General features: G+C 37.9%; 1 protein-coding gene across 2 annotated transcripts in view; it reads right to left on the reverse strand.

Moving 5' to 3' along the window:
- Positions 1 to 14863, reverse strand: part of MED13 (mediator complex subunit 13) — a 95310-nt gene that overhangs the window by 50392 nt on the left and 30055 nt on the right. For both annotated transcript variants that reach the window (XM_004271739.2, XM_033431635.2), the window contains exon 9: positions 4962 to 5645. In XM_004271739.2, coding sequence (XP_004271787.1) covers positions 4962 to 5645 — 684 coding nt within the window. The remainder of the gene's footprint in view (positions 1 to 4961; positions 5646 to 14863) is intronic.

Here is a 14863-nt window from a genome sequence, read left to right on the forward strand (position 1 = left end):
ATTACTCTTATTACCAGAAATATGTTTGATCATATTATATCTTTAAAAATACAGAATGCTTCTACAAAGAATTTAAGATTGTTTAAATGACATTAAGAAAGCGTAATAGTAATTCTTAGAATTTATTTTTAATGACAAGGGACATCATCTGACTTTGTCAACTGGCTTTGCCAACTTGCTACAAGGAGATGACTGACCCTCACATGATATCCCATCTCAAGTAATATTAAGAGCAGGTACTTGAATTAATAAGCTATTCCAACACGATCTTTTTAACTATGAGAAAAAATAACTTTTGTTTTAGCATAACACGAACACTGAAGACCATGCCAGGTATTTTACTGTGGTTTGGGGAGACTAAAGCAAAATGGGAGAGAGCTCCCTAGTGAAACTTAATCATTAAACATGTTTGGCGTATCTAATTTAATAACTTTTAACAGAAACTTGAACTCTAGAGTAAGTTATTTGTAACATTAAGGCACCTCAACATTACTAACATTTTGGGCTGGAAAACTCCTTGTTGTGGGGGACAGTCCTATACACTGTTAAGATATTTAGCAGCATCCCTGGCCTCTACCTACCAGATGTCAGTAGCACACACCCAGCTGTGACAACCAAAATGTCTCTAGTCATTGCCAAATGTCACCTGGGGGTGGGGGGGGTGGGGTGGGAAGCGGCCAGAAACTGCTCCAATTGAGAACTACTGCCAGTAACTTCAGGAAGATAAAATAAAATCATCTAGATGATTAAAACGTAAGACCAAAACTTCTAACCTACCAAGTATAAAACAGGTGTATTCCACAAATATTTCTCAGTTCATATAGCAGCGAGGACTCTGATGGTTGACCTCTGTGATATCTACCCTATCCTAATCTAGTATTACAATATGAAAACAAGGATTCTACCTACAAGTAATTTGTGACACAACACACATTTTAGTAACTAGCATAACCAAAATTGTATTCATATTCAACTTTAAAAACAAAAAAACCTCTATTCAATCTTTTATGTCTTCTTTTTATAAGGCAGAAAAAGATGGTGACCAGGAACAGGTAAAGGCATGTATTTTTCTTAATTTACATAATCATGACCCAGAACCATTCTACTCAGCATACACTATGCTTCTTTCTCATTCTTATTCAATGAGAAAAATGCCAAAGTACTTTTAGAACCGACTCTTAAGGTTAAGCTCTATTAACCTCTAAGAGACCCTCATTTCACTTACAGATGCTCATGCACACAAGCAGCCAATACACTAACTAAAGTTATGGCTAGAATTCTTAAACCCAATGAATATAATATGTCCGTAAAAACTCACTTTTAAAGTTCTTAAAACTGAAAATATTTACATCACTACATTTTTACATACATTAAATAAGAAAATATAACACCTAGAAAGAAATGTTTTAAAATCATCAAGTAATCTAGGACCATATTGTCATTTCATTCATCCAACATTTGCTGAATGTCTATGTGCCTAGGATTGTTCTGGGAAGGCGTGCGCGTGTGCGTGCATGTAAGTTGGAAGAACACAGTAGTGCACAAGACCAAGTCCTTGCCCTCATAGAGCTTACATTCTAATAGGGAAGAGACCATTAACAAATATATAATTTCAGATAACTATATATATGGAGAAAATGAAAGTAGTACACAGGATAGGTTGTGACTTGGGGATTAAAGAGAGGTCACAGTTTAGGTACTGTGGTCAAGGAAATACCTCCTGAGAAGGTAACTTTTGAGTTCAACCGAACAGTAAGGGGCGAGGTACTCCCCCCACCCCGTAATGCAATTCTAAAGGCCATGAAGAATGACCTTAACTTTTTTGAAGGAATAGCAAGAAAGCTGGTGTGGTTAAATCAGGAAGCAAACAGGAGAGCAGTAAATACAAGTAAAGAACTAGGTATGCAGGAGATTGTGTAGAACCTTACAGATGAGGGCAGAAGTATGGATTTTATTCTAAATATGAAGAGTTTTAAGCAAATGAGTAACATTATATTTAACTTACAATGATCACTCTGACTGCTGTATAGAGACTACATAAAGAGAAGTATAGAATCAAGGAGACCAACAGTTTCAGGCAAGAGTTGAAGTTAGCTTGGATTTTTATATTACATCCAGCACAGATTAAGACCTTTTAAGGCTTGCTTCCAAGACATCATTTGCTTTCAAGAAATCTGCTGACTAATTTATTAACTAAGTTAGTCATCTTCCATGATCATAAGGGTATTCTGAAGTCCCTCAATTTCAAGTCCAGATTAATTTTAATTAAAAAAAAGTCATACTAGAATGCTTTTAAGATTCAAAGTGCTAGATGAAGCACACGGGTTTGTCTACTAAAATAATAACCAAGAAATTTTAAAAGAAAATACATCTCTAACAGTAGGGAAAATGAGAAAGAAGCTATAAATAGATCAGGAATTTTACTTAGTCTCAGGGAAGCTCAAAATCAACGAAACACAGCAGAGAAAGTTCGTGGCTTACAATATGCAAGAGGGGGCTAAGGGCAAACTATATAAACAACAGGAGAGCCAAACTGCCTAAAAACCAGAGAAAACCTGGACTTACATCTCTAGACAGAAATGAAAAAAAGCTGAAAAAGAAACAAAGTGTTCCTATTTTTTTATAACCATTTAAAAAATCGAAGTATAGTTTATTTACAATGTTGTGTGTTTCAGGTGTACAGCAAAGTGATTCTGTTTTGTGTGTGTATATATATATTCTTTTTCAGATTCTTTTCCATTATAGGTTATTACAAGATATTGTAATATAGTTCCCTGTGCTACACAGCAGGTCCTTGTTGTTTATCTATTTTATATATAGTAGCGTGTATACGTTAATCCCAAACTCCTGATTTATTCCCCTGCCCCTGCCCCCCAGTCCTGAAAGGGTTCCTTTTCTAAGAAAAATGAATAAACTACCTGGTGAAGGCACAAGATCCTTTTCATTCTGGAAGTTTAGGTACAAGGTCTCCCCTCCTAAACATCCCCTACCCCATTACCATAAAGCAAAGTTTCTGGAACTGATACACAGTTCATTCTAAAATATTTGTTGAGTGAGTTAAGTCCTGCCAATCAACAAGGCTCTGCCTTTATACACAAAATTTCCAATCAGCTCATCTATTCATTCCCTCATTCTAAAATGTGTAAGCTCAAACAGTAAGAAGAAATATGAGAATCAGTATAGTAAAGAAAAAGACTCAAAGTAATTCTAAAGGAAAAAAAGTTATAGGACATTAAACAAGGGGTTGCTATTTAAAAAAAAAAAGCTTAGAAATTAAAAAAACATGAGAAACAAATATTAAGACTTTAAGAAAAGGGCTAGAAGTTGAGGAATCCCCTCAGGAAAAAAAGATGGAAAATGAAAGAAAATACAGAAGTTCAACATCTGAATTCATTCTAGAGGTTCTGCAGAGAATGGGGGAAAAAAATGGAGATATTTTCCAAGAAAAGAGGAACTTCCCAGTGACGGGACAAAAAAGACTTCAAATTGAACCAGCCTTCCTCAAAAGTTCAGTACAAGGACTGAATAAAAGACCACTATGTATACACATATTCTTGCAAAATTTCAACATTCTAAGCTAAAGACCCTAAAAGTTTGAGAGACTGATAGAGAAGGAAATGTAATCTTTGCAAACTACTTGGCCTTGCATTAATAAATAGGTAGACAGTTTTAATGAATATAACGGTAAAATGAATATAATGGTTGGTTGACTTTCACCTTTAAAAAAACACTGTAACTGATTCACTTTGCTTTACACCTGAAACTAACACAACACTGTAAACTAATACTCCAATAAAAATTTTTTAAAAACCCACTATAGATAAAAATGCAAAAAGCTTGTGGGACAGATAATAAATATAATCAGAACAACACAGAAAGTAAAGGGAGACCTGAAAAAAACCCTATTTCTGCCCCAAAGTATGTCATACATATTGTGGACAAAGGCGGCAAACCACAGAACAGAGGAAGGTATCTGTAGCACATATAACTAATACAAAATTGATAGCCAGAATATACAAAGAATAATTAGGAGGAAAAGAAAAGAAAAAAAAAAGGACTAAAAATGATATCCGAGGCACATATAATTAATATAAGATTAATAACCAGAATATGAAAAGAATAAATCAGGAAAAAAAAGAAACGAAAATAGACTAAAACATATGATATACAGGCCTGTAAACACTTTTAGTGATGCTTAACCTCACTAGAAATCTAAAACACAGTAAGACAATAACAGGCCATTCTGCATGCAGCAGATTAACCAAATTAAAAGTCTCATAATACCAAGTACTGAGGAAAATGTGGAACAGCTATTCCCATACTCTGCTGGTTGATGAGGGTGTAAACTAGTATAGTTTGGAGAGTAACTTGGCAACAACCCTTCATGTTGAATATCAACATACCCCGTGGCCCAACAATTTCACTTTTTGCTGTATTCCCTAGAGGAATTCTTATATATATAAGTACACAAGGAAATGTGTACAAAAAAGTTTACTGCTACATCCTTTGTGAAAAATTGAAAATAACCAACATGTCCATCTCAAGAGAGTAGATAAATTATGGCATATTCATGACAAAGAAATACTAGAGAGCAAGTAAAATGAATTGACTAGAGCTACATGAATAAAAACATGTATAGAAATGATAAATACCAAATTCAGGACAGTGGAAGGAAAAATGGAGGAAGAAAAATAGTACACAGGGGTTCTAACTGTATGTAAAATTCTTAAGTTTGTTGATGGATAAATGTTATTATTTTCTCCACTTTTCTGTGACTAAAATATTTCATAATAAAGAGTTCCCCTGAGGAAAAAACACAGTAAAGAAATTATGCAAAATTAATACTCAAAGGATTTATTATTGTAAATCCTACCCTGAAACCATTCTGGAGTCCTACTATTAAGAACCTACATCATTTCCACCCTTAAATTATAATAGTGACTATTAAAAAAAATACATACTCTGTAACTGATGTTACACTTTCCTGTCCAAAAGGTCCAACTGGATCATCCTTGAATTTATCACTTGGAAGTTGAGGTGGTAAAAACTCTAAATCTTTTTTCTTTGGGACCTTGTAATACTTCCAGGCTATATTAGCTTCATCTTCTTCCAAGTTTACTGCTGTACCAACATATATTGTAGGTTCTACAGCTTCCTGGAATTGAGCTGGGAAAGACTGGGATAAACTGTCTATCCTATCTTCAATTGGTTTAGAAGGAACCAAGGGATCCGGTGTTGGCATTTGATAAAAATGTTGACTTTGAGGAGTTGAAGGTGTTTTAGTCACTCCTTCATCAACCACATCACATGGGTGAGGACTAAGTGGGGGTGGTTGAGGTGAATTTGCCATTTCAGTGCCATGCATCTGAGGAGTCTTTGCTACATCATTAGTTCGGATGTTTGAAAATCTCACTTGACTGTCTGGAGCAGAGATCACAAGTCTTTGGCTGGCTGAATCTGTGTCCATGCCAACATCATCGCTAACAGATACACGATGGTGAAAAGGAGTCAAGGGGCGTTTTTGTGGTTTTTCACTCTTTTCTTGCTTTTCATTGGTCTTGTGCTTCGGAAGTACTTGTTGTTGCTGACTTAAAGTTGGTGCCTGTCCTTGTTGTCCAGGATTTCTTGGTTTGAGATTTTTGTGCCTGAAAAGTTAAAAGAAAGGTTTATTTATAGTATAACTATTATATGAGTGTACAAGTTAACGGCATTAGAAATTTTGGATGTCATTTGTTTTTCACACATAATCCTAAAAGTAAAATTATTTGAATTTACATAGAAAAAAAAATACTTTGTTCAGTGGCCTAAAACTAAGAGCATGCAGAAAGCTTCATAAAAGCCAATCTCTCATCCTCATTTAACATGTGAACAGATAGCCAAAGATGACCTGCCTTAATCTAAATATCTTAGTATCTGAATACAGAGATAAGATTCTAGTTATTTTAATAGAAAAAGGTATAAAATGTCCTCAAATTTATTCATTTATGAATGTACCTGATATTTTACCATTAGTAATTGTTATAAATCAATGTCAACAGCTTGGCTGAGCTCAGTCATCATCTACAATCCTACAGCAACCAGCTAGGAAACTTACTCTACTGGACTGAAGTTAGATCAATCAAGATTGTAGTTATATCCATCTGGATAGTTCTGGAATTGACTGGTTGATGCCCCATACCATACCTACCTTCCTTCTCCCAAGGCTTACCAATACAGAAAGAATAAGCTGACTGGAAAGGAAAAAGAAAAGGAAGTACCTAAAAGAATTTATTCCTCATGATGTGAAGCAATTCTAAATTGAAGAATTTAAAACTATATACCTTAAAATCTAATAATTTTATTCAAAGTTTAAGATTTCTTTCAGTGCAGTAAAAATACTGTGCACTTGGAGATTTCCAAACTCAACTGATATTAATGTTTATAAAATATTTTTTAAGTAAAAAACTAGAGAGACTTCCGGGAAGATGGCGGAAGAGTAAGACGCGGAGATCACCTTCCTCCCCACAGATACACCAGAAATACATCTACGCGTGGAACAACTCCTACGGAGCACCTACTGAACGCTGGCAGAAGACCTCAGACCTCCCAAAAGGCAAGGAACCCCCCACGTACCTGGTTAGGGCAAAAGAAAAAACTAAACAGAGACAAAAGGATAGGGACGGGTCCTGCACCAGCGGGAGAGAGCTGTGAAGGAGGAAAAGTGTCCACACACTAGGAAGCCCCTTCGCGGGTGGAGACTTCGGGAGGCGGAGTGGGGGAGCTTGGGAGCCGCGGAGGAGAGCACAGCAACAGGGGTGCGGAGGGCAAAGCGGACAGATTCCAGCGCAGAGGATCGGGCCGACCGGAACTCACCAGCCGAGAGGCTTTTCTGCTCGCCCGCCGGGGCGGGCGGGACTGGGAGCTGAGGCTCCGGCTTTTGTCGGAGCGCCGGGAGAGGACTGAGGTTGGCGGCGTGAACACAGCCTGCAGGGCGTTAGTGCACCGCGGCTAGCCGGGAGAGAGTCCGGGGAAAAGTCTGGACCTGCCGAAGAGGCAAGAGACTTTTACGTCCCTCTTTGTTTCCTGGTGCACGAGGAGAGGGGATTAAGAACGCTGCTTGAGAGAGCTCCAGGGACGGGCGCGAGCCGCGGCTAAAAGTGCGGAGCCCAGAGACAGACATGAGACGCTAAGGCCGCTGCTGCCGCCACCAGGAGGCCTGTGTGCGAACACAGGTCACTAGCCACACGCCCTTCCGGGGAGCCTGTGCAGCCCGCCACTGCCAGGGTCCCGGGATCCAGGGACAACTCGCCCGGGAGATCGCACGGCGCGCCTCAGGCTGCAACGTCATGCCGGCCTCTGCCGCTGCAGGCCCGCCCCACACTCCGTGACCCTCCCTACCCCCCCGGCCTGAGTGAGCCAGAGCCTCCGAATCAGCGGCTCATTTAACCCTGTCCTGTCTGAGCAAAGAACAGACGCCCTCCGGCGACCTACACGCACAGGCGGGGCCAAATCCAAAGCTGAGCCCCTGGGAGCTGTGAGAACAAAGAAGAGAAAGGGAAATCTCTCCCAGCAGCCTCAGAAGCAGCGGATTAAAGCTCCACAATCAACTTGATATACCCTGCATCTGTGGAATACCTGAATAGTCAACGAATCATCCCAAATTAAGGAGCCCTGTGGATGAAAGGCTCTTGGTGCTGCAGCCAGGAGTCAGTGCTGTGCCTCTGAGGTGGGAGAGCCAACTTCAGGACACTGGTCCACAAGAGGCCTCCCAGCTGCACATAATATCAAACAGCAAAAATCTCCGAGAGATCTCCATCTCAACGCCAGCACCCAGCTTCACTCAACGACCAGCAAGCTACAGTGCTGGACATCCTATGCCAAACAACTAGCAAGACAGGAACACAACCCCACCCATTAGCAGAGAGGCTGCCCAAAATCATAATAAGTCTACAGACACCCCAAAACACACCACCAGACGTGGACCTGCCCACCAGAAAGACAAGATCCAGCCTCATCCACCAGAACACAGGCACTAGTACCCTCCACCAGGAAGCCGACACAACCCACTGAACCAACCTTAGCCACTGGGGACAGACACAAAAAACAATAGGAACTACGAACCTTCAGCCTGCAAAAAAGGAGACCACAAACACAGTAAGATAAGCAAAATGAAAAGACAGAAAAACACACAGCAGATGAAGGAGCAAGATAAAAACCCACCAGACCTAACAAATGAAGAGGAAATAGGCAGTCTACCGGAAAAAGAATTCAGAATAATGATAGTAAGGTTGATCCGAAATCTTGGAGATAGAATGGACAATAGAATGGACAAAACGCAAGAATCAGTTAACAAGGACCTAGAAGAACTAAAGATGAAACAAGCAACAATGAACAACACAATAAATGAAATTAAAAGTACTCTAGATGGGATCAATAGCAGAATAACTGAGGCAGAAGAACGGATAAGTGACCTGGAAGATAAAATAGTGGAAATAACTACTGCAGAGCAGAATAAAGAAAAAAGAATGAAAAGAACTGAGGACAGTCTCAGAGACCTCTGGGACAACATTAAACGCACCAACATTCGAATTATAGGGGTTCCAGAAGAAGAAGAGAAAAAGAAAGGGACTGAGAAAATATTTGAAGAGATTATAGTTGAAAACTTCCCTAATATGGGAAAGGAAATAGTTAATCAAGTCCAGGAAGCACAGAGAGTCCCATACGGGATAAATCCAAGGAGAAATACGCCAAGACACATATTAATCAAACTGTCAAAAATTAAATACAAAGAAAACATATTAAAAGCAGCAAGGGAAAAACAACAAATAACACACAAGGGAATCCCCATAAGGTTAACAGCTGATCTTTCAGCAGAAACCCTACAAGCCAGAAGGGAGTGGCAGGACATATTGAAAGTGTTGAAGGAGAAAAACCTGCAACCAAGATTACTCTACCCAGCAAGGATCTCATTCAGATTTGATGGAGAAATTAAAACCTTTACAGACAAGCAAAAGCTGAGAGAGTTCAGCACCACCAAACCAGCTCTACAACAACTGCTAAAGGAACTTCTCTAGGCAAGAAACACAAAAGAAGGAAAAGACCTACAATAACAAACCCCAAACAATTAAGAAAATGGGAATGGGAACACACATATCGATAATTACCTTAAATGTAAATGGACTAAATGCTCCCACCAAAAGACACAGATTGGCTGAATGGATACAAAAACAAGACCCATATATTTGCTGTCTACAAGAGACCCACTTCAGACCTAGAGACACATACAGACTGAAAGTAAGGGGATGGAAAAAGGTATTTCATGCAAATGGAAACCAAAAGAAAGCTGGAGTAGCAATTCTCATATAAGTTTTATATATATATATATATATATATATATATGTAGTTTGCTTGAGTGCAGTGTTTTTTGTTTTCTGTACTGAATTCATTAGCATGGGTCGGTATAAAATTTAGCATAGGTCAATATGTAATTTGTAAACTAATAAGGTCTAAAAAGTGAGGAATTAAGTCTTAAATTTAATTATTTATTGTAAAGAGCAGAATAGCATACATAAACAGGTGCCTAAGGAAAACTTGTATTCTAATATGGAACTCTCATGAACACCTTTTTTTTTTTCTTCTAACGGTATGATAGTAGGCCATTTGATTATTTTTATGGCTTTAACTTTACAACAATGAAATATTCGTAAATTTAAAAAAAAAAAAAACTAGAAAAAAAATTTGTAGGGATTTGGAGTTAAAGCATTAAGTATTCATTAGGTTTTTTTGGTTTGTTTTCTTTTTACAATATACTTTATTAATGGTTTTGTTATATCAGAGGTAACTTGAAAGACTATTAAAAAGCAGTGGCAGGCACTTTTTCAAAGAACCCTCTCTACTGAGGGAACATGCTGAGACACCCTTTTGTACAGAGCCTGGGACCTCTTATTGTACAGGAGGGGAAAAAAAGCATGAAAGTTATCAAAGAAAACTGCAGTTACGTCAAAAGGACACAGGAGAAATCCATCATTACTCTGACACCAAAACCAAAGACATCATAAGAAAAGGAAATCAATATTCCTTAAGAAAACAGATGTAAATCATTAACAAAACGAGCAAATGAGTAATATATAAACTGAGAATACATCATAACCAAATGGAATTTGTCCCACGAATGTAAGGTGTAACATTCACAAGAAAAAAACCAATATTATTCATCACGTAACAGAATAAAACAAAACCATATGATTATCTCAATAAATATAGAAAAACATGACAAAATTCAACACCTATTCATATAAAAAGATGCAGCAAGCAAGTATTAGAACTTAGTCCAATGAAGGACGTCTATGAAAAACTACAACTAACATCATACTTAATGATGGAAGACTAAATATTTTCTCCCAAAGACTGGGAACAAAGCAAGAATATTAACTCTCAACATTTCTTTTCAACAATTTTATTGAAAGTTTTAGCCAATGCAATAAGTCAAGGAAAAAAAAAAGAGATCAGAGATTTCAAAAGAAGAAGAAAAACTGTCTTTATTCATAGTAAACATGATTAGAACTTTACAATGACGGCATCAGGCTGATCCCCACCTTCTTAGTTTTAACATTATTAAAAGTGGGATAACCAGGCATATGTCTCTTCTGATGTGACACCATACAAAGCAACACAGCACTGCCTATGTAGTATTCTCGCCAAAAATATTAAACCTGAACCTAATTAAGCCTCTAGATCAGCAGTGTCCAAAATAACTTTCTGTGATGACAGAAATGTTCTATATGTGGTTACTGAGAACTAGAAATGTGACTTGTGCAATGGAGGGGCTAAATTTTTATTTAAATCCAGTTACTTTGAATTTAAATAGCCACAGCGACTTCCCTGGTGGTCCAGTGGTTAAGACTCCATGCTTCCACTGCAGGGGGCATGAGTTCGATCCCTGGTCCAGGAACTAAGATCCCGCATGCCGAGTGGTGTAGCCAAGTAAATAAATAAATTTAAATAGTCACTAGTGGTTACAAACATAGCTAGTATTAGGGGACATGGCTCTAGAGCTACCTTCCATTTACAGAAATGCAAGGGATAAAAGAAGTTAAATGACACCAGAAGAACAAGTTAAAATACATAACAAATTGAGAAAATCCATAATGTAGGACATTCTATAGAACAACTGACCTAGTTTCTCCAACCAAGTCAATGTCATGAAAGGAGGAAGAGGATTAAAAGAGAGACCTCGAAAACTTAACAATCAAATGTCTACTCCTTATTTGAATCCTAGTCAAACCAACCAACTACAAAAAGATATTTCTGAGACATATCTGTAGAAGGTATCAGATGATACCAATAAAATACTGTTCCTTTTACCAGGTGTGATAATGGAATTATAGCTACATAAGAAAATATTAACATATTTTAGAGTTGCATACTGAAGTAGGAGTGAAATGACGGTATTTAAGATTTGCTTTAAAAGTCTTCAGCAAGAGGGATTCCCTGGTGGCGCAGTGGTTGAGAGTCCACCTGCCGATGCAGGGGACGCGGGTTGGTGCCCCGGTCCGGGAGGATCCCACGTGCCGCGGAGCAGCTGGGCCCGTGAGCCATGGCCGCTGAGACTGTGCTCTGCAACGGGAGAGGCCGCAACAGTGAGAGGCCCGCGTACCGCAAAAAAAAAAAAAAAAAAAAGTCTTCGGCAAGAGTGCAGCACAGGTGACTGGCCAAATAAAGCATCATACCTCGACAGTATCATGGAGTACTATGAACTTAAAAGAAAAAAGAGAGTGGAACTATATGTGCTAATAAAGAAAGATACCCAGGATAACTGTTTTTCAAAAAAAGCACGTTGAAGAACAGTATACAAAACATGATTCCATTTGTGGAAAAGAAAACAGGCAGGCAGATCTACATACATGCATAACAGGGAGAACTTGTTATTTTAAGTTTTATATTCGTGTGCATTATTTAAATTTTTTAAATAGCATTTTAAAAAATTTAATAAAGTTATTGGTCATTAAAAAAACAAACAGTAGGTTCTATCCAATGTAAGAATAACCCCTTCTCTAACCAACCCCTCTTCGAATATTTTCAATGACAAGGACCACATTACCTTATGAGGAAATGCAGCTCTTCCAGTTGTTAGAAAATAATATATTGACTAGAAACTTGTCTTTTCTATATCAGACATTTATATATATGTGTGTATGTATATTTTTTCCCCTATATCCAGACATTAGTCCTATTTTGAACTCTATTTCTAAAGCTGTGCTGTCCAAGAATGGTATCTAAAGTCACATGTGGCTAACTAGGAACTCAAAACGTGGAGAGTACAAATTGAGATGTGCTGTAAGTGTAAGATATCCACCAATTTTTAAAGGCATTTATGAAGGAAAGAATGTCAACTATCTCTTCTAATCTGTTTCTTTTTTTAAGGTTATCTTATGACATATAGTTTTTTCTTTTTTTAATTTATTCTTGGCTGCGCTGGGTCTTTGTTGCTGTGTGCGGGCTTTCTCTAGTTGCGGCAACTGGGGGCTACTCTTCAGTGCGGTGCACAGGCTTCTCATCGCGGTGGCTTCTCTTGTTGCGGAGCACAGGCTCTAGGTATGTGGGCTTCAGTAGTTGCGGCACGTGGGCTCAGTAGTCGTGGCTCACGGGCTCTAGAGCATAGGCTCGGTAGTTGTGGCGCATGGGCTTAGGTGCTCCCCGGCATGTGGGATCTTCCTGGACCAAAGCTTGAACCCGCGTCCCCTGCGTTTTTGGCAGGCAGATTCTTAACCACTGCGTCACCAGGGAAGTCCTCTAATCTGCTTTTTGCTTTGGAAAATATAGTTGATTTCTATAAAAGTATTTTATTCATGTTAATTTGTACTGGCTTTTGTTATTTTTTAAATAAACTAAGCACTGCTTTAAAATTTCCCTAAAATGATATAAACAGACGTGACCCACATAAATAAAAGCATGTTTGGATACCCCATAATTTTTTAAGAGTGTAAATGAGCTTTGAAACCGAAAGTTTAAGAATTCATCAAGTTATGCAAGGCACTAAGGAGAAAAACAATCTCCAATAATCGGAGGTGAGCTACCTGGTTACATTCCAAGTATACAAGGGATGTGAAAAGTAAACAGCCATACATTCCTTTGTCCTTCCATAAGGCAAAGAAACTATTAATTTGGGCTATATACGAATAGCAATGGCTCTCCAAAACTTTGGTAACATTAAATCATAGTTCCTTTCTTCTATATAGACCTTCTTCTAAAAGCTAGTCTTCTTTAGAGACAACTGAATTTCATATTACAAGTCAACCAAGTTGGAGAATCTTTCTAAAAAAGAAGTTGTCCTGAAAGTATCAGAGGGATTCCTTTAATTATTTTTCCTATTAGTTGAAGTTCCTAGTATTTTAGTGTTAATATCTAAAATTTATTGTATTGCTTTCTACTTATACAGCTTGCTGAGTGCTAATTTTCTTATGAACATTCCACGAGACCAAAGCCTAATATCCATAAATGTGCAGTTTTTAATCTCACTAACAACTGAAAAATGCCAATTAGAACAATTTTATGCTTTTCACTTACTATAATGGGAAAAGAATAATTTTAAGGACAGTTCTCAGATCAGTGAAAGCGTAAGAAAAACCAGCACTCTTATATGCAAGAAGTGGGAGTGAAACTGGTAGAAGCTTTCTGAAGTCACAAGCAAAGTATTTAAATAGCCCCCTTGCCCACAACTCTCTATCACATCACCCACCTAATTTTATTTCCTTCTTAGCACTCACCACTCTTAAATTTTAAAAGGATTAAGAATTTTTTTTGAAAACTAATTATCTGCCCCACTCCCCTTAGCACGCAGGCTTCACAACAGCAGGAGCCTTGTTCACTAATGTATCCTGAGCCTTGGACATCATCTATCACAGAGTGTCAAAAAAAAATCTAATAAATAACTAATAGTCACAAAAGTATTATTTTTAAAAAAGTAAACAAAAACAAAAAAACCTTTGGAAACAACCTATTTGTCCATCAAACCCAGAATGATTAAATACACTATGGTACTTCCATTCAGTGGAATGCCAAGAATTTTTTTTAAAACAGTAAAGCAGATCCACAAGTAACTAGAATGGAGAGATCTAAGGCACATGAAGTGAAAAAATAAACTGCCAAATACATCTGTATTATGTTCATGTGTTGGGAGGAAAAACACATATACATACAATATTACAGAGAAGAACATGAAAGGATAATACCTAATTGGCAAGTAGTTACTTCTAGGGAGAGAGAGTAGGATTTGGAAAGAGAGTGGTCAAGCAGTACTTCAGCCTTATTTGTATAATTTAAATTTCTTAAAATCACATATATATCATGCAAACTGCTTATATTTATGCAATTTTTTTTTCAAATCAATTTCTAAGAGAAGGGTCCAGTCCTATCTTTCACACAGAGTAAATGTATTACAATCATTTATCAAAAAACAAAACAGAGGAAAATGAGGTAACGGAGAAAGCAGTAACAGCAGGGGAGCTTCAATCACTTCCATGGCTGAAAGGACAATAAGATGAAGTAGTCTCATCAGATCACAGAAGCGTGGGATGGTGCTACAACCACAGCAGGAACTGCCCAATGGTAACTGGGACCACAGAAGAAGGGGCTGTTAACGGGACACAGAGCTGCTGCTGAAGTTGGCTCGAAAAAGGGGTGGGGAAATACCCTGGCTTCTTTCCTCCTCTTATCAACCAATCTTCTCTTAGTGCCTCCAACTAGCCAACTCCAAAAAGCAAGTGAGCCTAATCAAATCATCACACTGACATCTTAAAATCATACAATATCATTTGTCAGTTATATCGCAATAAAACTGGGGGTGAAAACCAAAAAACACATGTTAAAAGCAAGGGAGCCTAGG

This window comes from Orcinus orca, chromosome 19 (genome assembly GCF_937001465.1).
Source record: "Orcinus orca chromosome 19, mOrcOrc1.1, whole genome shotgun sequence".
Classification (NCBI taxonomy): Eukaryota; Metazoa; Chordata; class Mammalia; order Artiodactyla; family Delphinidae; genus Orcinus; species Orcinus orca.